At 31.4% G+C, this 23,803-nt stretch overlaps 1 protein-coding gene across 1 annotated transcript; it reads right to left on the bottom strand.

Moving 5' to 3' along the window:
* Positions 1-17,628: 17,628 nt before the first annotated feature.
* On the bottom strand, positions 17,629-19,305 carry LOC11414774 (zinc transporter 2). The gene is made up of 2 exons (XM_003597339.4): positions 18,589-19,305; positions 17,629-18,245 (listed from the first exon to the last, which is right to left on the bottom strand). The coding sequence occupies exons 1-2, from the start codon at positions 19,205-19,207 to the stop codon at positions 17,854-17,856; spliced, it is 1,011 nt and encodes a 336-aa protein (XP_003597387.1). The 5' UTR covers positions 19,208-19,305; the 3' UTR covers positions 17,629-17,853.
* Between the last annotated feature and the right edge of the window lie 4,498 nt (positions 19,306-23,803).

Genomic DNA, 23,803 nt, shown 5'->3' on the forward strand with positions numbered 1-23,803 from the left:
GATGTTTTAATAAAGAGAGATGATACTTGTACAACTACTTTTTGACAACTATTGAAAAAACCTTCTCTCTCATACTCACATGCTTTTTCATTCTCCCTCTTTCTCTTTCTCTCTCAATTGTTTTTGTCCAATAAGAATAAAGAAAAAGTGATTGTTAGATAGGTAGTACAAAATTGGTCCGTCCACTTCAATTTCTTTTCGATAGAAGATCGAAAGTGGAAATTTAAAGAAGTGTAACATACCAACTTAGGAAATAGTTCCTTATCTACTAGAATAAAATCATACCCAGAGTGTGCTTGATGCTGACACTTGACCAATATATATTGAGTTAATATTTGATTGACTTTTAGTGCTAGTGGGAGATTGTAGGAGTAATCACCATTCAAACGTTGTCTATAATAAGATGATCATAAAGTTGGTTGATGGGTACTCCATGAAACATGTTGAGGGACATGAGTGACCTAGATAGATTTGTCCCTCCTACATAACAGGAGAAATGTCTACGGCCCAATATTGAACTGAACAAGGGTGACATATATTATACCTTGTGTTCAATATATACATGAGGGCAAAATGGTAATTATACATGTGATCATTATCACGGAAAGGTTTCGTCAGATCACATGACATTCTCGTCACTTGTGTAGCAGTGATGTGTTGCTAGATACCGCTCACTGTTTATAATATTAAATATGTGATTTAATATTATTGTCAACGTTACGGGAACCTATAGGATCACACAAAGGGCAGATAGATGGGAGAAATAAATAAGTAAGACTTATTTATAAAATAATAAGTAAGACTTATTAGTAATTAAATAATTAAATATGACTTATTATTTAATTTACAAAATAGACAAACGTGATCCACCGTAAGGTACGGTGTGTTTAAGTGAAATATAGTGCACCGTAAGATACGGTGTACTTAAGTGCTTAGTTTGCTGACCACACAAGTGGTTATCTTCTTATATATTAAAGTTAACAAGTAAGCCCTAATTTTAACCTAAACCCTATTGCATAATTTTACTGTTTTAACCCTAATGTTCACACCTAATCTCCTATTTTCATGAACAATCCTATTGCTCTCACCTAATCTTCTTATATATTAAAGGTAACCCGTAAGCCCTAATTTTAACCTAAATCCTATTGCATAATTTTACCGTTTTAACCCTAATGCTCACACCTAATCTTATATTTTCATGAACAACCCTAATGCTCACACCTAATCTCATATTTTCATGAGCCCTAATTTTAACCTAAACCCTGTTGCATAATTTTACCGTTTTAACCCTAATGCTCACACCTAATCTTATATTTTCATGAACAACCCTAATGCTCACACCTAATCTCATATTTTCATGAACCCTAATTTTAACCTAAACCCTGTTGCATAATTTTACCATTTTAACCCTAATGCTCACACCTAATCTTCTATTTTCATGAACAACGCTAATGCTCACACCTAATCTCCTATTTTCATGAACAAAGCAAATCGGCATCGCCTTATTTCCCCTATTTCTTCAAAACAAATCGCCCTATTTCTTCAATAAAACAAATCGCCCTATTGGAATAAAAGGGTTTTGAAAGATTATAGCAACATTTTTTTTGTTAATATTACACTTTTCATCCAAATTAGAACTGAACTCTCTTTGTTAAATATTTACCACAAAATGCACCTGAATTTTGCAATCTATATAAACAGGTGGAAGAAACATTTCAACAAACAGTTAAAGGGTATCATTTACGGTAAAGGCCAAATATTCGATAAAAGGAAAATTATTTAAATAAAACATTTTACATGTTCAGGTTAAGAATGAACTATTTTTAGGTACATAATATAACATTAACATATAATTTTTACAAAAGAATGAAGTAACATTTTTTCAAAAAAAAAAAAGAAAAATATGAAGTAACATACCAATAATATAATATTGACATATAATTTTAACAAAAGAATGAAGTAACACACGATTGATAAAAATTAATATTTTTTTGGTGAATAAGCGTGGTGTCTGAGGTTCGAATTCCAACATCTGCATATATTTGGGACCACATATTTCATTCTCTTTGATATGCATTGAGATTTGTTTTTGTCTACTATATCTACAATGTATATGACCCATGCGGCAGCACGGGTGGAAAGTCTAGTATATATTAAAGTTAACAAGTAAGCCCTAATTTTAACCTAAACCCTATTGCATAATTTTACTGTTTTAACCCTAATGTTCACACCTAATCTCCTATTTTCATGAACAATCCTATTGCTCTCACCTAATCTTCTTATCTTCTTATATATTAAAGGTAACCCGTAAGCCCTAATTTTAACCTAAATCCTATTGCATAATTTTACCGTTTTAACCCTAATGCTCACACCTAATCTTATATTTTCATGAACAACCCTAATGCTCACACCTAATCTCATATTTTCATGAGCCCTAATTTTAACCTGCTCACACCTAATCTTATATTTTCATGAACAACCCTAATGCTCACACCTAATCTCATATTTTCATGAGCCCTAATTTTAACCTAAACCCTGTTGCATAATTTTACCGTTTTAACCCTAATGCTCACACCTAATCTTATATTTTCATGAACAACCCTAATGCTCACACCTAATCTCATATTTTCATGAGCCCTAATTTTAACCTAAACCCTGTTGCATAATTTTACCATTTTAACCCTAATGCTCACACCTAATCTTCTATTTTCATGAACAACGCTAATGCTCACACCTAATCTCCTATTTTCATGAACAAAGCAAATCGGCATCGCTTTATTTCCCCTATTTCTTCAAAACAAATCGCCCTATTTCTTCAACAAAACAAATCGCCCTATTGGAATAAAAGGGTTTTGAAAGATTATAGCAACATTTTTTTTTGTTAATATTACACTTTTCATCCAAATTAGAACTGAACCCTCTTTGTTAAATATTTACCACAAAATGCACCTGAATTTTGCAATCTATATAAACAGGTGGAAGAAACATTTCAACAAACAGTTAAAGGGTATCATTTACGGTAAAGGTCAAATATTCGATAAAAGGAAAATTATTTAAATAAAACATTTTACATGTTCAGGTTAAGAATGAACTATTTTTAGGTACATAATATAACATTAACATATAATTTTTATAAAAGAATGAAGTAACATTTTTTCAAAAAAAAAAAGAAAAATATGAAGTAACATACCAATAATATAATATTGACATATAATTTTAACAAAAGAATGAAGTAACACACGATTGATAAAAATTAATATTTTTTTGGTGAATAAGCGTGGTGTCTGAGGTTCGAATTCCAACATCTGCATATATTTGGGACCACATATTTCATTCTCTTTGATATGCATTGAGATTTGTTTTTGTCTACTATATCTACAATGTATATGACCCGTGCGGCAGCACGGGTGGAAAGTCTAGTATAAATAAACCCTTGTGTTGAAGCATTATTAAATTTATGTTGAACATTTAACCTAATTCACAAAAGTTGTGAAACCCTAGCCGTCGTTCTCTAAACCTTGTTCTCTCCGAATCTCCGTTGGAATTGGCTAGCACCGATCATCGGGGAATTCTGTTCGTGTGGACTAAGTAGAAGCATCGCTACGTTGCTATGCTCGTGATCAGAAACAATTCTACTACAAATGTTCTGCTCTTCAAGAGGTAAACACATATGAATCCTTAAATTGTTTAAGTATGTGTTTGATTTGTGATTAATGATTTAATCAAGATCCATTTTAATGATATTTGTTACGCTAAGAGGATTAAAATTTTAAAAAAGCCCTCTTTAAATCCCTTCACCAGTGTAGCAGAACTTTAGCTTTGTTATGAACGTTTATCAATTCCAATAATAATGTCATTCATCTGTTAAATATGACATATAATACAATGACAATTAAGTATTTCCTTAGAACTAACTTAAGGGTCCGTTTGTAGACATGATTGACTACGCGTTTTTTCGGTCTTTCTTGCGTTACAATAAGTGTCAGCACCAAAGTATCAAAGCTCTAAATTGGAGATTTGATTAAACACACACTTACATGACTATTCAATGCAAAAATGCGACGTTGAATCGAATTTTCAAGTTAAAATTTATTCTAAAGAGAATCAATTTTAGTTGAAAATATTTATGTTTCCACCTTCATACACACTCCACTACACTTCCAGTCAATATACTATAGTTTTTACATAGTTTTTTCTTTTCTTTTCTGAGATGTAGTTACATAGTTTTTTTTCTCTTAGATAATAAATTAATGAAAATTTTATGAATCAAATATTTATTTGTGAGTCTAATTTGCCCATCTTCAATCTTAACTTGTTGTGATTAATAAAAATAACTTGATCATGCTTTCAAATACTCTCTCCGTCCCTTAATGTAGGCACTCATTGTTTTTTCACATTTCTTAAGAAATGTTGTCAGTGTAATTAATGTGTCTGTTTTGTGTGTTAATAGTATCAAATTGTCCTTTGTTTGTATGTGTATTAAATTTAACTTTTCATATTTCAAGACAAGTTAATAGTATTAATTAGGGGTATGTTTAGGAAAAAAAATAAAAGCATCTAGTAATTTGAAAGAGAGTTTACATTTAGGGACAAAAATAAAGTCAAATGGGAGCTTAGATATAGGGACGGAGGAAGTATTTCACAAGCATGTCATCCTTATCAAATGAGGACACTCCTTCACTTTTTTCTTGTAGGAAACCAAATCTATAAATTGAATAACAAGACTGTAATTGTTGTTTGACAAAGCATGACTAACGTCTGGTTAAGACAAAATATCCGACCATAACTTACAAGATATAGGACAATAAAAAACAAATGTTTAGATGTTTCATTTATGATATATCACTAGTGTGCAACCCGCGCACGGATGTAAAATCCCGTTTTCCCAATATAAAAATTCCTTAAACAATTATCAGAGTAAGCAGCATAAACAAACGGGATATCACATTAACATAATCAAAACCAGTTAAATAACAATTTAACCAAATAACTTAAACATTGCAGCGGAAATTATTTCATAATCCATAAAACGTTTTGGCACGCAGGCCCCATCAAAATATTTCAAATCATAATCCATAATATTATAAAAATAACATAATAGTCACGTAAGAGAATGAAGCATGCATAACATATAACCCCATCCCGTTACGTATCAGAGCGACCTAGACGACACAGTGAGGCAAGGCCACTCACAACAGCATATTGCACACTTAAGCACGATCACCTGCAAGTTACTCATACGAAGAGCAACATTTTCAAGCAGAAGGGGTGAGATTTCATAATACAATAACATTAATCAATGTAATTTCAATTCATAGTCAACATCTTAATCAGACTTAAACAACATAACATAGTTGATAAACATTTATCACATAATCATAACTTCAATCTTCATCAAAGGCATAAACAACTTTAAATTCGACAATGCAACTTAGATTCCTATATGCATGTGGTACCAATCGTCATCATAAGTATTAATATACTTTCATCGTGCGGAGGACAAAGCTCCTAAACGTGCGGAGGACAAAGCTCCTAATCATGGTGAGGACAAAACTCAATGAATGCTAATGCATGGACTTTAACAACAAAATACCTTAATCAACTTATCACTTATACTTCCAATAATTTGGAGTTCATCATCAACTTATTCATAATCATGCAACTTAGTTAAATAACAATTGCAGCATAATCAAATCACATCAAGTTAAATAACAAATCATTCTCAATAGTTTCTTGATCATTCAACAACAATTCAAGTAAGTATAATTCAATTCATAATTCACTTCATAATCATTTAACAATTCATAAAGTTTCACAGTTCATGATCATTATCTTTAATAGGTCACACTAAGTACCTAAAGCTCCTTTCTAACCAATCCAAACAACTCAGGTCTCACAATGCACTAAAACTCTCAATTCTGGAAGTGCTTGCGAGGCGAGAGCATCTGCTCGCCATGGCGAGTACAAGCCAACTTTCCAACTAAGGTTGTTCCAGGTTCAATCTCATTCCCATTCGTTCCCTAATCATTAGTAGGTACCTAAAGGTACTCAAAGGCATCTAAGGTTCAACTCAAAAGTCAAAAACTCGAAAAATCAACATGCTCTCTGGTCATACTCGCTATGGCGAGTAAGGTTATTCGCCGTGGCGAGCTGTACCAAAAAGACTCGTGTGGCGAGCGATGAAGCTCATCACTCGCGAGGCGAGATTCATAGCTCGCTATAGCGAGCAATGAATTTCGGCTCGGACAGAATGCAGTTTCTACACGAAAATCATCATCTAACATAGTTCTAAGCCTAGTTTTAAATCCAGAATTCATCCTAAACATATTCTAAGGTTATAGGACGGTTTCTACATCAATCTAACATAATTTTATCGTTTGATCATCAATTTTTAGGGTTTTGACCTAATTCCAAAACTTCTCTAAATCAATCCTAACCTTGTCAATTAATCATCAGAATTACAACAATTAACATTACTGAATTATTAGTCTCACCCTTACCTTATTGTGTAGAAATCGCAGCCCTCCAAGGTCTCTCTTGCTCTTCTCTTGGTTTTTCTCCCTTTTCTCCAAAAACGTACGTACAACAATGTTTTTCTAAAACTAGGTCTATCTCTTATATATCTCTTCCTAATATCTTATCTTATCTCACTTTCTCCTCCAAAACTCTCTAAAATCTCAAAACAGCCATCAACTAAATATTTTTATTTTCTTATCAAATCTTATTTTATTTAACAATAAAATAAGTCTCATAATCTTATCAAAACACACCAAATTATCCAAATCAACTTAAATCATCTTAATTCAACAAAACTCACACATATATTATAAAAATATAATATAATCGCTTAAACTCGATTAAATAAATAATTAAACGAAAGTGGGCGTTACAACGGACGCGCGGGTGATTTTATTTTTGATTTACAACAGCAGCACAGACACACGTCAAACAACACGTATAGGCGCACATGCTTCAGGTACCGTGACATGCATTGCCCCGTGCGTACAGGTGCACACGCGTCAGACAGCACAATACAGCTCAAGCCGCGCGAGCGGACACACACACATCGGATAGCATAATGCAGGTCGACCCGCGAGTGCAGGTGCACGCGCATCGGTTAGCACCACACACGTTGTCAACACGTATGCGTAGTCGCACACAATGATTTTCAAACAATACAATTAGTAAATCAAAGATATCCTCGAAAAAACTAATCATAACGTTAAATTTTGTCACCATCTGAACATTGAATAAAAAATAAATTATCCATTTATAGTACTAAAAAAATAATTTTCTAAAAGAATGAAATAGACGCATAAACACCACCACCGTCCACATAAGCTTAGCTCAGTTGGTATGAACAATGCATAATATATGCAAAGTCTGGCGTTCGAACCTCGGCCACAAAAAAAAAAAAAAAAACCACCACCAACCATATACACGAACAATCAATATATTTTGAATAAAACACATACACTTTCATTCTTTGTGTATTAAATACGACTCTTTCAGTCATACATGTCACGCGAGAATACATTTATATATGTTAGAAATACAATGTGATTTTAAATTTTAACCCCTTTATGTAGTATGTCTATTATCTATCAAATAACTTTTTTTTTTAAAAATAATCACATAAATTTTGTAATGTTCAATTATTTTAGGGACAAATTATAAACTACATTATATACCATTTTAAAATTAGATAAAGACATCAACCCTGCTGATTATTTAATTGGTCTCTCATATGTTTTCTTGTTTGTGTTTTGGCGCCCTAAGTAGTATCATCTTCCTGGTAGGTTGAGTATATAGCAGCCTCAATGACTGCATGTCAAGCTCAGTAGCTACGAAGTGGAGAAATTTTGTTTCAAGTCTCAAGACAAGTTTAATTTCAAAGAAGAAAGCACTCAAAATGAGTAAGAAAAAAGCAAAAACGCGTTGGAGTAAGGTGCCATGCGCCTCAAGCATCAGTCTTTACGCCTCGAGTGTGGAAAATAGTGCACAAAATGCACTGAAACAGGTACCATGCGCGAGGCACATTCCTCCACGCGCGGCGCGTATGTGCACTCGGGGATTTGTTGTTTTTATATACATATTTGGGGAAAATCCCTGTTTTTTAGCTCAAACCCACCAATAATTCAGCCTATAAATACAACCTCTCTCATTTACAACTATTCATTATGAATGAAGTAGTTCAAGAGAAAGGCAAACACTGGAAACTTCAAGGACTGAGTCTCTCCTTAACCTTAGTCTATATGGTATGATTTATTCTTTTATAATTTTATTTTTAGTTACCATGAGTAACTAAACCCTAATTGGATAAATTGTAAGATGAACCTCTATTTATTTGTTGAATCTTTTTAATTCAAGTCTTTTATTCAATTATTATATGAGGTCTGTTTAATTTTTTAATGCAAATCTCTTAATGCTTGTGGGATTCCTATGGAATGCGACATGCCTAGGGAATACATCCGGTCTTAGAAACAAGAGGCTTCAGAAGATACTTTTGGTCATACTTTTTCGAACGTTACATATTGAATTTTATTCTTTCTCTTTGATAAAGTAGACGAGATAGGACTGTGTGTATATAAGATTACTAAGATAAGAGAGAGTATGTGATAAAATTCTAAGATTGGAAGAAATATTTTCTTAAAAATTTTGTCCGTCAAATTGAAAAACATCAATCAATTTAGGGTCTCTTTGTTATAGCTTTTTTAAAAATAGATTTTTGTTATAAATTTTTAACAAAGAAATTTTCAAGGAAATTTTCAAATGAAAATTTTGTTTGAATAGCTTATATTAAAATGTCATTCTAAGTATTTCATCATTTTGTTATAATTTTTTTTGGATACTAAAATTTTGAAAAAATCTCTAAAAAAAAAAACTATTTCAAATAGCTTTTCATAAAAATCATTTTTGAAATATGTCATTTTAAAAAAATATGTGATTTTTATTATGTAAAATTTCAAACAATGAATATTTAAGTTAATGAATGTCAAAATCTATTTTTTAACTTATATCAAATGAGTTTGAAATAACTTCTACTATTTTTGAGTAAATTTTCAAAAAAAAAATCTATTTTTAAAAATACAAAGAATTTATATTTATATTTTTAAATAAAAAAACAAACAGGCCCTTGGTATCCCTAACCCCACCCATATTATACTTTTTGGTACAAAACACCCCAATTATGTCTGTAATTGATTTTAAAGAATGTTTACCAAAGAAATATTTTGATAAAAAAATCATATAACTAGTCTATTACTACTATTTGGAAAATTTGAGGACTAAATCCCTCTATCGTCCCAATTTCACACCAAAGGTGTTGATTTACTCAAAACAAACAAATGGGGATTTACACAAACCACAGAAGACCACGTGACATGATTTTGACCGTCCACGTCACCTTTTTGACTAAACTAAATTTGATTGCATTTGCACATCATAACTTATAATAATTAATTGACTGCATTTCTGGACACCTTAAAATTTTACAACCATACTCTGAATTTGTGTTGTACTAAGAGGGACAAGCATCACAATTTACACAGTTTCGCATTTTACTTACGTCCAAGCTAGTCAAGCCCTCAAAAAGATTGTTTCACATTGACTCAAATTTATGTGCCCAACTAAGCAAAAACAATTGATGAATATATGTACTACTATTTACACTAATTTTGTTTACCAATGATAATGTTACTTACACGCATGTGATTGCAAAGTTTATATTTTTGACCAGTCAAATAATCTTCAAAACTAAAGTTTTTTTTTTTCCAAATCATTAGATTCCTTCTCGATGTGTATTTCATATCTCTTCCAATTTACTTTTGTTAATGTTGATTTACAAGTGTGATACACTATCTATAGTTTAAGGACTTTTAGGAATTTTAAATTAAGAATTTTTTTTTTTAAATAAATATTTTGATTTTCATTGTATTAAATAGATAATTTTTTGTAAAATATTAATATTTAAGGTTCTTAAAAAGTATTTAGAAAGCATTCATTAGCAATTCTCAAATTTTAATTGTCTATTGTGTAATTGAAGTACTCTAGCGGTTAAAATAATATTTAATGTTTATTTTACACAACAATAATTAAGAGTATTTAAGATAATGATACGTGATATTTGAACGGTCTTAATTTCTAACACTCACTCAACACCTTTTTTTTTATATATTTCTTTTCTTATCACATCATCATTGTATCATTTTTTAAGGATTAATATATCATATTTATCGTGTCATTCCCTATATTTGTTTCTCTCTCAAGTTGTATAACCAGTGTATGGTATCCGAATATTATTTTCCAAGAGTACATTACTACAAAAGAAAAAACACAAATCAATTCCTTCACATGATATCTTCAGCAAACCGTCCTGTTGGAAATATTAAATTCAGACAAAACTGCCAGATTTAATTAAAAAAAATTAAATCTGATTTATATTGTTTACTATTCTAACTACTGCTCTAGCGACGTAATTGCAATGCCATGTGCATGTGAATTCAAGCCTATACAATACATGAGTTAATGAGTACAACTTTATAGGTGCTATTTAAATCTCAGTCTCAGCAAGACCGACTTAATTATAGGTTCTTTGGTGGGAAAACTTAAGATAAAAAAAAAAAAAAAATTTACTATATATGAACTTAATATAGGTTAGGTATAGATCATGTCAAGCAATTAACCTGTTATCACACCCATTCACCGTTGTTCATAGTAGGTTCTCAGTTCTCACAATGTATGTTGACATTTATACTGAAGTAGTGTGTTTTGGATCGTGAGATAACTTGAAGTATAATAATTAAAATTAAAATTCGAATATCAAAACCGTAGTTTATACAATGTCTTTGTCAAAACATTTGTGTATGAAAAACATTTTTGTAAAAGTTAAACTCATCCCCCACAAAATGAGTTACATTACATCTCTACCAAATTTACAGCCATTAAGTTGTTTGAAATATATTTTTTGGTACCCTAAACCTTACATATTTTATGCATTGTTTATACCAACTGAACTAAACTAACGAGAAAAAAAAAATAAAGCTGTTTGAAACTAGGGGAACTTTTCTTCTAATTAGTCCTACCGAAAATAGAAATGTATACTCATATAAAAAAATGCTAGCAAAAGTCTCTATAACTTACATTTCTCAACAACTTTTCTTAATATTTATATTGGATTTAACCTAACTTTATAAAACCGACTTGTAATGTGAAAATTGCTCCCATATAAAAATGTAGTAGAAGTCTTATCTCATCCAATCAAAGACTCTTAACACAACTTCTTACGTCTAGAACAGGACATCTACAACATTATATGAATGGGCTGATAGCAGCGACCTGATTACAGCTGATCCAACATATTTTGTATAAGCTTTAATATCATCTTAATATTTGGATTTGATTTAATTTAACCTGATAAATCGGATTATAATGTGATGATTGTCCCCACCTCATAAATCTATGATCATACCTTATTTCATCCTATATATTTTTTTTCGTATATAAAAGTGGTATCTGTTTAAATTTCACCTAATAAAAAAATATTAATAAATAATGTATATTAAATAGTACGTTGCTAATACTAATAATATTCTATTTGTCCTCTCAAAAAAGATAATATCCTGTTTGTGTTTATATCTAGATCAATAAAAGGGAGATAATGATGCTTTAGCACCGAATCCATAAACAAGATGCAAAGGGTAAAGTACTACTATATCTAGTAGTATCATCTATGTTATCGAGTTAATCATATAATTTCGTCAAAAAGAAAAAGTTAATCATAAGATTGACCATATCATATCATAGCCACTTGACTATTAATCATCCTTCTCCTTTCTCACAAATGTCGTTTTCAAAGTTTGAAAGAGAATGATTAACAAAGAAGAATATAATATTTTGTTTTCTTATTGCATAATTATTTTTTCTTAATATCATTAATTAAAGTGCGACAAAATTCAAAATCATTTTCATATGAGACAAGTGACAAATAACAATCATGTTCATACGAATAAGATGTGAATCTGAACACTAGTCTCATAATCTTCTAAATTTAAAGCTTAGACACATTTTTTGACTATACCAATGATGCAGAATACTGTCATGTGTCATCCACGTGCACATTATATTTTTCCGCTGAAGGAAAAGCATCTTAACTACAAATTCGGCATAAGAGTTGTGGAATCAATTACGTATCAACCATTCAACTTAGGATTCTCGCAATTGTTTCTTTCAACACACCAAAACAAATGTAGAAATTATAAAAGAAACAAAATGCATGGTTTGAATATGTTAATTAAAATATTATTTTAGTGTCCGTAAGTCGTAACTTAACCGACAAAAAACTAAAATTGTAACAACGAATATGTTGTAACTGGAGTTTGAACTCTGACTCCTTAATTTATATGTGAGTTTTTAATGGTTATTGTTATTTCGTCTACGTATAAAATGAATATTATTTTGGTAATTTATCTTTTAGAAATATATTTAATGAAGTGGTGGAGTAACAGGCACAAGCACAACCCTCCACATGAGAAACAGCTAAAGTTTGTCTACAGGAAACGATTTTAATAAGTGACTGCCCATTTTAGAACCGTACAAGATTAATGTGTCTTCAAAAAGAATCCCACCACAGTTAAAATGAGGAAGAAGCTAAAAAAGTAGAAAGTGCTTCTTGCCTAGAAATAAATAGATTAGGAAAAATTCACATCACTTGATGCAAAATAAAATGACCAACTTTTACGTTAATATTTATGTGTAGTCTATTAAGAGCGAAATTTCGGATTCAAATCTAGATCACAATTAGTGTTTACAAAGGTTCAACCATATTCTATATTGAATTTGAGCTTTTTGGATTGCCTTATTTGAGTTCATATGTAGGTATAAACACTTGTAATATAGTTTGAGAGACCTTATGAAAATAGTGTATAGTATGTTCATAAGCTATTTTGAACTTATTTCCATCATAATTTATGAAAATAGCTTATACAAAAACAATCTGATTTTATTTTATCTTTTATTATTGAAATAACTCATAATAAATGTTTTTACATGATAAATGTTTATGCTATAAGGAACAAATTAAATTATTTATTTAAAGGTCTTTTAAAATGTTCTCATACAGTTTACTACCACATATCTTTTTTTATAAAAATAACAATAATTGTGGTGTGTGTAATGCATGTATGAGTGTGGATATAAGTTGGTCCAGTTAATAAGAATTCAGCTTAAATATTAAGGATTTGAATTTGCATCTTCTCGTCAATGTGAGAATCTCATTGATGGATAATATATAAATATCTTGTCAACATTCTTTGAACTTTGAGACCCTCCCTTACCCAGGGGTGGTTCTAAGGCCCGACGAGCCTGGGCAGTTGTCGAGGCTCCGACCCAATGTTATGCAATTTCTTATGTAAATCTCTCTGAATTTTTTATATAAACCCTTATAAATTGGACAATTTCTTTAGATTTTTTTAACTATTTGCTTGCAATTTCTTATATAAATCCCTATAAATGTGTTGCAAATTTTTTTTCTCAGACTTTATGATAATCCTGGCTCCGCCACTGCCCTTCCCTAATGGACCATTGAGACCAACTCTCAAACTTTTCATTACCAAAACTAATGTATGAATGAGAAGTGAGGACCAATAAGTGGACATGTATATGACTATATATAAACACACTGCTGACAGTATATACTAGCAAACATTGATGATCTCTTTGAATACTCACACACTCTCACTAACTTCTCTTCTCTCTTATTATCACAGTACCCTTTTTTTCCCTACACACAAATAAAGAATCAGTTGCATAGTGTGAAAGCTAGCTAGTTTTGGATATTACTATACAATTTCTTATGGATGAGAAGAGAAAGACAAGTTCCAAGTCATTGTTCTCAAGGAGTTCCTCAACAAGAAGCTCTACTTCAAACTCTTCACTCCTAAGGAGTTCTTCTTCTTCCTCCAAATGCAATCTTCAAAGAAGCTTCTCACAGAAAAACCCTTCTTCAATAGGTCGAAAATGCACCAATTTAGCTAAGGAACAGAAAGCAAGATTTTACATAATGAGAAGGTGTGTTGCCATGTTAGTTTGTTGGCATAAACATGGAGATAATTAGCATAGGCTAGAGAAGAACATGTCTATTGCAATATTGCATGGATTCATTGTTTAGATTTCACATGTATTGTTGCATCTTGGACATTTTTTTTATATTTTTAGTTATGATCTAAGATCATTTTTTTTTCATAACTTTAATATCATAGATTTGATTGTAATTAAGAGTTAACTAAAGTGAGTTATTAGATTTATACATTGGTGAAAAATTATATACACATCCAAGTAAACTTCAGATTAATATTTATCATATTCTATGTTTGATTATATATGTTGCATATACATATAGTTCTGTTTTGCTCTCTGTGTGTTGTGAAGGAAAAGGGTCTACTTTTTGATAGAGCTTAATAGCTTATGCTCTTCAATGGCTTCAACTTACCATTTTAAGTAGTTTTAGATCTACATTGGAAAACGTACAAGCCTACAACCTTCATGTGGTAAGTCCTGTTGTCTAGAGTCTCTCTCTATAGTTCTGTTTTGCTCTCTGTGACCGTTAACTGTTTACTGCATATGTCATACAGTACAACTTACCCTTTTTTTTTTATTTCACTTTAGGGTTAAATAAACTTTTTATCTTTATAAAAAATTTAAATTTCTTTTTTTTACCCGTCTTCGATTTTTCTTCAATTATTGTCTTTCAAATATTTTTTCCTCAACTCTTTTGGTCGGGAATGGATCCCCTCCGTGAGATTTTCATTGGACTCTCTTGTTTTAATCTCCACCCTTAAATGCATCTTTTTCCTTTTTTCTCTTAAGTTGATTGTTTGAAATGATCAAATTTTTATAGTGTATTTTGTTCCAAGAAACATTTGAATATTTACAAGATGGATTTTGAAGTAATAATGAAGTGGATAAATGGGGATTATTTAAGAGATAAAACTGTGTTCTTAGGGGGTAAGGATTCTGCTATGAAAAAAATCAGGTAAATGGGGACATCTAAGCAAGTGTTTGGGTTACCTTGAGACATACCTGCTTAAAGAATTCTCTCTCATTGCAATTTAAGGGATGGAAATTCACTGGACTCTACTGTCACATGAGACAATCATCTCTCATTTTAGTCTCTGCTTTTAAAGTGAATTTATGTGTCATTTAAAATTATGAATTTCGTTTTGCAGTATGTCTAGTATATTATAGAATTCTTTCTTGTAAAATTTTAGAATTCTTTAACAAATGATGAATTAAATATATATTTTAAAGTTTTTAATGTTTAAAAATTCATATTTTGTTAAAAAAATCTTCTTTTTTTTTTTGCAAAGAGATTCTGATAATATTTTAATTTTTTTGATAAAGATCGTAAATAATTTTTAAAAAACTCATTATAAAATATGAAGAATACATATTACCTGACTTAAAAACAGAGACCAAGAATGGTAATAAAAAAACATATAAAGAATAAAAAAATTGAAAGAAAAACTTTATAAAAGCTAAAAAAATTAAATAATCTTTTATAAGAATCAAAAACTTATTTAACTTTTTTTCTTTTAACTCTTCAATCAAGCCAATGATATATTGGGATAGGAAATTTTGCAGTTTGAAGTGAGATCTTGTTAAAGCATGAGCTTAGGTGTCATCCATATGTGGAGTTTGATGGCACAGCAACATCTTGGTTAGAAACTCTTTTCCATTCCCACCCTAAATGCCACCTCTTGGTTAATGTTTCATCAATAATGGACTTGGAGTATTTATTTCATTTCACACCTAATTTTTTATCCATCACATTTTCTCTTTTCTCTGTCTTTTTTTTTTTTTTTTTAGCAATACACTTTCTAACACGTGTATTTTAACAATTCTCTGTAATTAGTTAAAAATTATATGGTTCTATTAAATTTATACGGAACTCGCATAATCAGTAGAATATATAAAAATTTCAATCAATAGAAGAAACTGTGTTGAGATGTATTAGAGAGTGCACTACTTATATTAATCATATCTCTTATTCTAATTTCGTCTTAACAATAAACTACAAATAGTTATGGGATGCTTAAGCTACTAAATCATGATTGATTCAAAACACCTTTTGAATTCATTCTCTCTTCTAAGCTACTAAATCATCTATGATTATATTCAAAACCCCTTTTGAATTCATTCTCTCTTCTAATAATGTAGATCATATCAAGCATGAAAAAAGAATAAAATTTCATTTGCCTAAAAAAAAGTGACACATCATTCAATCACATTTAGGCACACAACCACATAAAAATAAGGCATAAACAATCATGGCATTAATACCATTGTTAGTTTTTTCTAGATATAAAAGTTTTAAAACTATTTAAAATTTGTTCTCAACGGAATAAACCCTTTGTCATGGATCTCGCAAGCACAAAATTTCAATAAAATGATTCATGTGTTTACCTCTTGAAGCATTGAGGAGAAATGATCCAAGAATGATCACGAGCATCATCGAACGACAATGTCTTTATTCAGTTCACACAAACAGAGTTCCTTCGTCAATAATGCTAATTGTGATTGAACCGTGACCTTTTGAGAGAGAATTGTTTAGAACCTATGTTTTTGAGAGAGAATTGTTTAGAACCTATGTGGCAGGTAGGGTTTGTAAAGTGAATTGTGTGAACTATCTAGTTCTTCAACATAAGAGTTCTATTTATAAAACAATGTATGTGCATCGTATCTTACTGTCGACCATAGTTCCACTTAAACACATATTGTACCGAAGTATCATTTTTCACTTAAATGCATTGTATCTTACGGTGTATCGTGTTTCTCTAATTTGCGTCAGTGCATTGTATGATCACAACATCGAATAATAGATAAGTTCTACTTATTTAATTGGCAAAATTACAATTCAATCTTCAAATTTATGGTCTTCATCTATGTTTAGATAACTCATTATGTAGTATTTCCATTGCAAGTCAATCCAATAACAAACATTACTCCTAATATTTATACTTGTTGGATCATGAGGGGAGCCAGGGGAGGACCACCCACATATAGACTAGAGCAACCATACCATACAAGTGAGAGAGACGTTACACTCTTACTCAAAACCTTAAGGCAAAGGTTTATGGGTCCTCTCACTTATAAAGTGTTTAACCTCCCCTTTTCTATCTGATGTGAGACATATATAACTCACACTTGCACACAACACTCCCCTTCAAGTGTGAGTCCATCAATTCATAATGCTCTCTCCTCAAGCGGAAGCTCTTTAATCCACGAGTATTTTGCTTGTACCGCCGTGCTAATTTCTTCGCAACAGAACTAGCCGCCCGCAAATACTTGCTTGTATCGTCGTTGCTGCTTTATCATCATGTGAGGCTTAATGCATTGCAGCTTCAATGACTGTTTGTCAAGCTCAATGGTTGAGCATGCTGATGCAGGAGTTGAGTTTGAAGGAAGATGAAAAAATAAGGCTACTAGCCACTAGGGGACAATAAGTTTGCAATTGATCTGGCTAAACACCTAATTGCTCATGATCGGAGCAAACATATAGAAACAAGGTTTCACTTTCTAAGACATCAAGTGAAAAAGTGTTCCAAATTCAATAAACTCTCAAAACCCAAATTCAATAATGAAAAAGTGTTCTATCATTTATAAAATGAAATATAATAGAAGGATTTATGATACATGAAAGTTCCAAATTAACATTGGTTTTCATAAAAAAAGTATACAGACATTGGCAAATATAGAACATCAATATTGAACACAAAGAGGTATACGTACATGTACACATACATATATAGAGAAACAAACAATGAAATATCATAGAAAAACATGATGAAAATGATATCAATCCCAAATCATGACAACTGCAATTACAGCAACACCAAAAAGCACAGCCAGAAACCTAAACCATGGAGTGTCGAAACGGCTCTTCCTCTGCGGTTTGAAGCCTTTAGATATCAAATGATTGATAGCAACATAGACAAAAACACCACAAGCAATGCCCATTGATATTGCATACATCCAATCCGCTGTTTTTCCTTCTGTTGTTGCGTCGATTGCAATTCCAATTCCTACGCCAATTGGGCTAGAGATAGCAAATGCAAATGAATATCCTGCTGTTGTTATTAATGGTCTTTTTGGTAACATTCTTAGCAATGCGATTCCCATTGCTATTGCAGCAAATATCTTGTGTAATGATATTGTCCACAAATTCCTCCATGCTTCTTCCTTAGTACCTGATCATTGATTTGTATATTAGCATTAGTTTAAACAAATTAAGTTATGAAATGTATCATGAATATGATATTTAACTAATCAAATTTCGACTAATCGTATATATGCATGGGAGAGTGATGATTATTATTTGTAAGTGTTATACATGCTAGCACTTAATATTATTGTGTTTCTTGTTAAAACTTCTCATCTAACAATAGACTACCAAGAAATGTTGGTTTCCCTATAATCACTTGATAGAAAATTTTCTCTCCAAGATTGGTGACCTAGGTTTACTTTAACACACCAGAAAAAAGAAAAAGACTACAAAGAAAGGATGAAATAAACGATGGATTGCGAAATAACCTGAAATTCCAACGGCTATGCCTTCAAAAACCGAATGAAAACAAAGTGCAAGAATAAGCAAAATAGTATCTCCCACATTAGTAGTCTTCATGAATGCAACGTTGCTCTCATCCATCGCCAACTCGGTCGTTCCCTCTTCTTCTTGAGGTGTTCTTCCTCCTTCAAGTTCCTCAACTTTAGCTTCCCTCTGATTATTACTTGTTACATAAACCACCACACAATCACCAAACATGGTTAAAAGATATCCAGAACAAGCCAACATGAAGGCAAAAGGGTAAGTTTTCTTGGTAAGATCTTCAAAAGTTTCATTTGAATCACTCAAGAAATGCATCATTGATGTTCCAAGAAAAACACCACCAGCAAATTGTGTCCCTAATAGAAGAAAAACCTCGTTCCAACGGAAATAATAAGGAGACACACCACCTATGAAAGTGAAAACAAACAAGATGATCAAACACCATATTTTAACAAGGACCAAACTCCTCGAACGTATATTTATGTTGTCGGAATCATGGTCGGAATCATCGTGTCCTCCATGAGCTTTGATTGGATTCAAGAAGAAGGAGGCTAAGAGACACAAAATAAGGAACGTTGACTTTAGGGTTTTGAAGGAAGCCATGTATGTAACGTAGAACTATTATCTTTTGTATGTTATGTTTTTTTATCTAGTTCCATTTTTGTAGTATTCATTTTCATGTCTATATGCCAGTAGTATTTGCTATAATTAAACTAATGGAAATATTTTGTACTACTATATGAGTTATTAGTACAATAATAATATTCTACTACATTGTAGTACGTTGTATTACTTGTACTACAAATTTGACTTTTTAAATATTAATAAACGTTTATTGCCGCGGTTGTACTATACACTTACACCACCATCGCTTGGGTTGCCTTTTTATTTTAACACAGCATTATAGAAAGAGAAAAAAAAATAGTATTGTTTTTTTGCTTTGTTAGATAAAACCAAAAAGAACGAAAAGAACTAAGGTAGATTGTAGTTGTCAAAAAAAAAAAAAAAAAACTAAGGTAGATTGTCGAATTGCTAGTAATAAACCCTTAGCACACATATCACAATATATTCTCCTTTATTGGTTAACATTTTTTATAAGTCACATCAAAATTATTATATGAAACCACATAATTTGATGGAGTTTGTTTGAATTTCAATCAATAAAAGAGAGTGTACTAGAATGTATGTGTGTTTCTAACATGAAACTTCTTTGAAATGCGGAAGAATAAAGTCATGTATGGAGGAGATTTATGAAGCAAAAGGTAATTTGAGAAATGATATAAACACTCTATTTTTAACGGTCTCTTTAACATTCACTCTCCTATTAAGTGAAACATATGTTGGTCTTTCTACTTATGTGGGACTCATTTTCAAAGTGTGGTACTCATATGGATTCAGCCAATAAAAGAATGGGTATTAGAGAGATGGTTAGATAGAGGATGTCCATATCACTCGTGTAATTTTACGCTGCAATTAACACTCTTATGGTGGCCAAGATATCAACAAAGACGTCAACAACAACATTGTCGTTTCTAAAAGTATATATGACTCGACTCACACTCTCATTCCTATTGTGCAATAGAGGATGACAACAATGATATTGTGAAGGAAATGGGTTCTCTCCATTGGAGTTCTCTCAATTTTTTACAATTGTTACATCTCAACTACAAATTTAATCTTTTCTTTATAATTTATATTTCTTTCTCTCTCTCATATTTGATGGTTGGGATGAAATAATTGTTAGAGAATTGCAATGGAGAAAATTCATTTTCCCTAAAATTTATGTGTATTTTAAATTGTTAATAAGAATATGAAAGACTATATAATTAATAAATAATTGTCATAGAGAAACATGGAAGACAGATTAGGAAGAATGCATTTTCGAAAACAATGAGAACTATATTTTGGCATTTTCAAAGTTTCTAAAAAATGGTAGATATGTTTTCAAAATTGTAAAAGAAAATGGTCATTTTAATATTGAACCCATATTATTATCTTATATTTATTAGTTGAAGTGAAAAATAAAAACAAAAAAATAAATTAAGTAGGTCCTTAGAGTAACCACAATAAAGATATTCACTTTTGAATATCTAAGTGGAACATATACATATTTATTTATATTTTTTTAATTATTATATAGTATAATCATTTAACCTCTTTAACTCAACATCTCTAAAAGAGTTTTAAATAATCTCATTAATAATTTTATATCATTTCATCGATTATTTTATATCATTACATTTTAATATTTAAATGAAGTCAAACCCACGAAAAGATATATGTTTATTTGAGCTACTCTTCCAACAAAGTATCACTTTTATTTTCTCAACAATAGAAGTACATATTAAGCTTATGGTATTAAGCTACCCTCAGTGTAGATGATCTTGGGCATATTGGATAAACATATTCTAGAAAAAGAAAAGGTAATATGACACAAATCACTTTTTTTTTTTGTGGTGGCTGAGATTTGAACCCTAACCTTACATATATTATGCATTATTTATACCAACTGAGTTAAGCTCACAAGGACAACAAATCACTCTCTTGTAATACATTCCAAATTCTCAACACAGGTGAATATGTTTTTTTTTTTTAAAAAGAAAAAGAAAAAGAAAAACTAAAAATTCACTTTAACCTAATATATCATTAATTACAGACTCTTGCTTTACGTGTTTATTTTATATGTTAATCTCAGATATGAGATAATCTTTATCAACAAAAAAAACGAAACAGAGAGATAAGATGATGTGTTTTTTTTTTTTTTTTTTTTTTGGTCAAGTAGTCTAAATAGAGAGATAGTGTAATAATTTTTATTAATGTTTCTACCAACAATAAAATAAAATAAAAAGAAGATGGTGTAATAATTGGATGGATATATTAGCACACCGTTTTCCATTATTGATATTAGGAGAGAAAGAGATAGATAGAGAGAGGATGTCAATATCTGCCGCTTCAACTAAGTATGCTTGGAGAGCCAGCAAAGATAAGATTATTAACTATTTTCCAAATAAAAAAGTATTGAAATAAATTAAGAGGTTAAAATTGTATATATGGTCAATTGTGGAGTAACCTCACCACCAAAAGAAAATATTGTGTCTTTCAGAAGAAAAAAATATATTGTGGAATAACCTAGATTAGGTTCATGGAATCTGTTTGGTGCGCAGATATGATAGAGACATAATACGATAATGAATTGGATAAAAATAGGAAAAGATATTGATGTGATAGTCACTTATCATATCATGTGTTTGATGCACATATGATAAAAAAGTTCATAACAATATTTAGAAGACCAATTGATGCAAAATCAACCTTTCACAATCCTATGGTAGCATTTTATCTTCAATGTTACATGTAATTTTTCAATTAACAAATTGAATTTTTCTCTTCGATAGTTATAATTGTAAAACACATACAAGGATCAATTGATGAAAGAAGTAACGATGAAAGAAAAAATGAGAGAGATGAAGGGGGACCTAAAAGAGGTGGACGAGAGAAAGAGGTGGAGAAGATCAATCCATGAAAGAAATAAGAGCAATGTTTCATGTACACCTTTTATTCCATACCACTAATGTACCACCTCCATGTGGCACTAAGGACATTTGAGTAATTTCATCACACCACTTCCTTTTTCACTTCCTTCTCTCTTCCGTCATCCCAGAGGTAGAGACCAAGCCTCCACCATCAACACCAACGCCTCCGTCGCGTGTAACGCCCCATTTTTATTTAATTATTTTTAGTTGATTTAAAGTCTTTTATATGATTTTTAAATGATTTACGTTGATTTTGTGGTGTGGTATATTTTATTAAATGACTATTTTATTATTTAATAGAATAAGTGAGAAATAGGATTTAATTGGAGTTTGGGGGTTATATGAGAATTAAGTAAACTTAGGGGGAGTAAAGTGAATATTGAGAGATTATATTTATTAAAGAATTAGAAAATAGAAGTGGGGGAAGCAGTTTTTACGTACAACAGAGAAAAGGGAGAAAAGTCAAGAAAAGGGAAGAGAATCAAGAAGGGCTGCGATTTTGATTATCTAAGGTAAGGGTGAGGCTAACTTACATTAATTTTAGTGTATATGATTCTGATTATGTTTTAACAAAAGTTATGAATAAATTTGGAGAATTGGGAATTAGGGTTATGATGAGAATTGATGATTAAATGATGGAATTAGGGTGAATTGATGTAGAAATGATGAACAGACCTTAAATGTTTCATATATTGATGTTTAGAATCAGTTTTAAGGTTAGAACAATGGGTTTGGGTGAATTTTTGAGAAAAACTGTAACCTGGCCGTACTGTTATTCATCGCTCGCCTCCCGAGTGACGATCCTCGCCATAGCGAGTGATGAAGATCATCGCTCGCCTCGCGAGCAGGAGTTGTTCGCCTCGCGAGTTGCATTTCGCAGCTCGCCATAGCGAGCAAGTTTACTCGCCGTGGCGAGTGTGGGCAGAGAGCTTGCAAGATTCTGTGTTTTTGAGCTGTGAGTTTAACCTTAGGTGTTTGTGAGGGCCTGAACATGTACCTTAATGATTAGGCAAAGTTTTAGAATGAGTTTGAACTCGGAATAGGGTCAGAATGGATTCTAGAGTGTTTTACCCTAACTCGCCGTGGCGAGTAGAGGCTCTCGCCTCGCGAGCTAGTGCTTGACAGACTGCGTTGTTTAGGATTTCATGTGACTTTGTCGCACGAGAGGCTGTGAGTTGAACCTTGAGATAGCAATGAAAGATGTATAGGATTTAAACGATGAACTGTGAAGCTGGATAGGGTAAATTGAGGTTATTAATGTGATAAAAATTGTATAAGTAATACTTGGATTATGTGAAAATGCTAGACATCGTTGGATTGTATAAGATATTGTTATATCATGCTGTTGTATATTGTTGTGTTGCTGTTGATTGATTATGATTGTTAATGATCGCTGGTTTATACTTAACTACATTCAATTAGAATGTACAATGTGTTGGTTCGAGTTGTAAGTGGCGAGTTGTCGTTCTAGGTAACGGAGTCATAGGTTGTTGACGTTGATCAAGTTGGGGAGTGAGTCATAGTTATTATGCACGGTCGTTGTCGTTGCCTATGTTGTCGTTGTCGTAGTTGAGTTGTATGCTGATATACACAAGTTGAGTCCTTTATGATTAGGAATCTGTTGAGGGCTTATGCCCTGGAATGCTTTGTCATTCAAACTGTTGAG

This window comes from Medicago truncatula, chromosome 2 (genome assembly GCF_003473485.1).
Source record: "Medicago truncatula cultivar Jemalong A17 chromosome 2, MtrunA17r5.0-ANR, whole genome shotgun sequence".
NCBI lineage: Eukaryota > Viridiplantae > Streptophyta > Magnoliopsida > Fabales > Fabaceae > Medicago > Medicago truncatula.

Excerpts from the sequence above, each read along its gene's own strand:
- LOC11414774 (XM_003597339.4), bottom strand. The coding sequence starts at position 19,207 with ATGGCTTCCTTCAAAACCCTAAAGTCAACGTTCCTTATTTTGTGTCTC. Across the intron at positions 18,246-18,588 it reads CATAGCCGTTGGAATTTCAG|GTACTAAGGAAGAAGCATGG; the intron begins GTTATTTCGCAA and ends ATCAATGATCAG.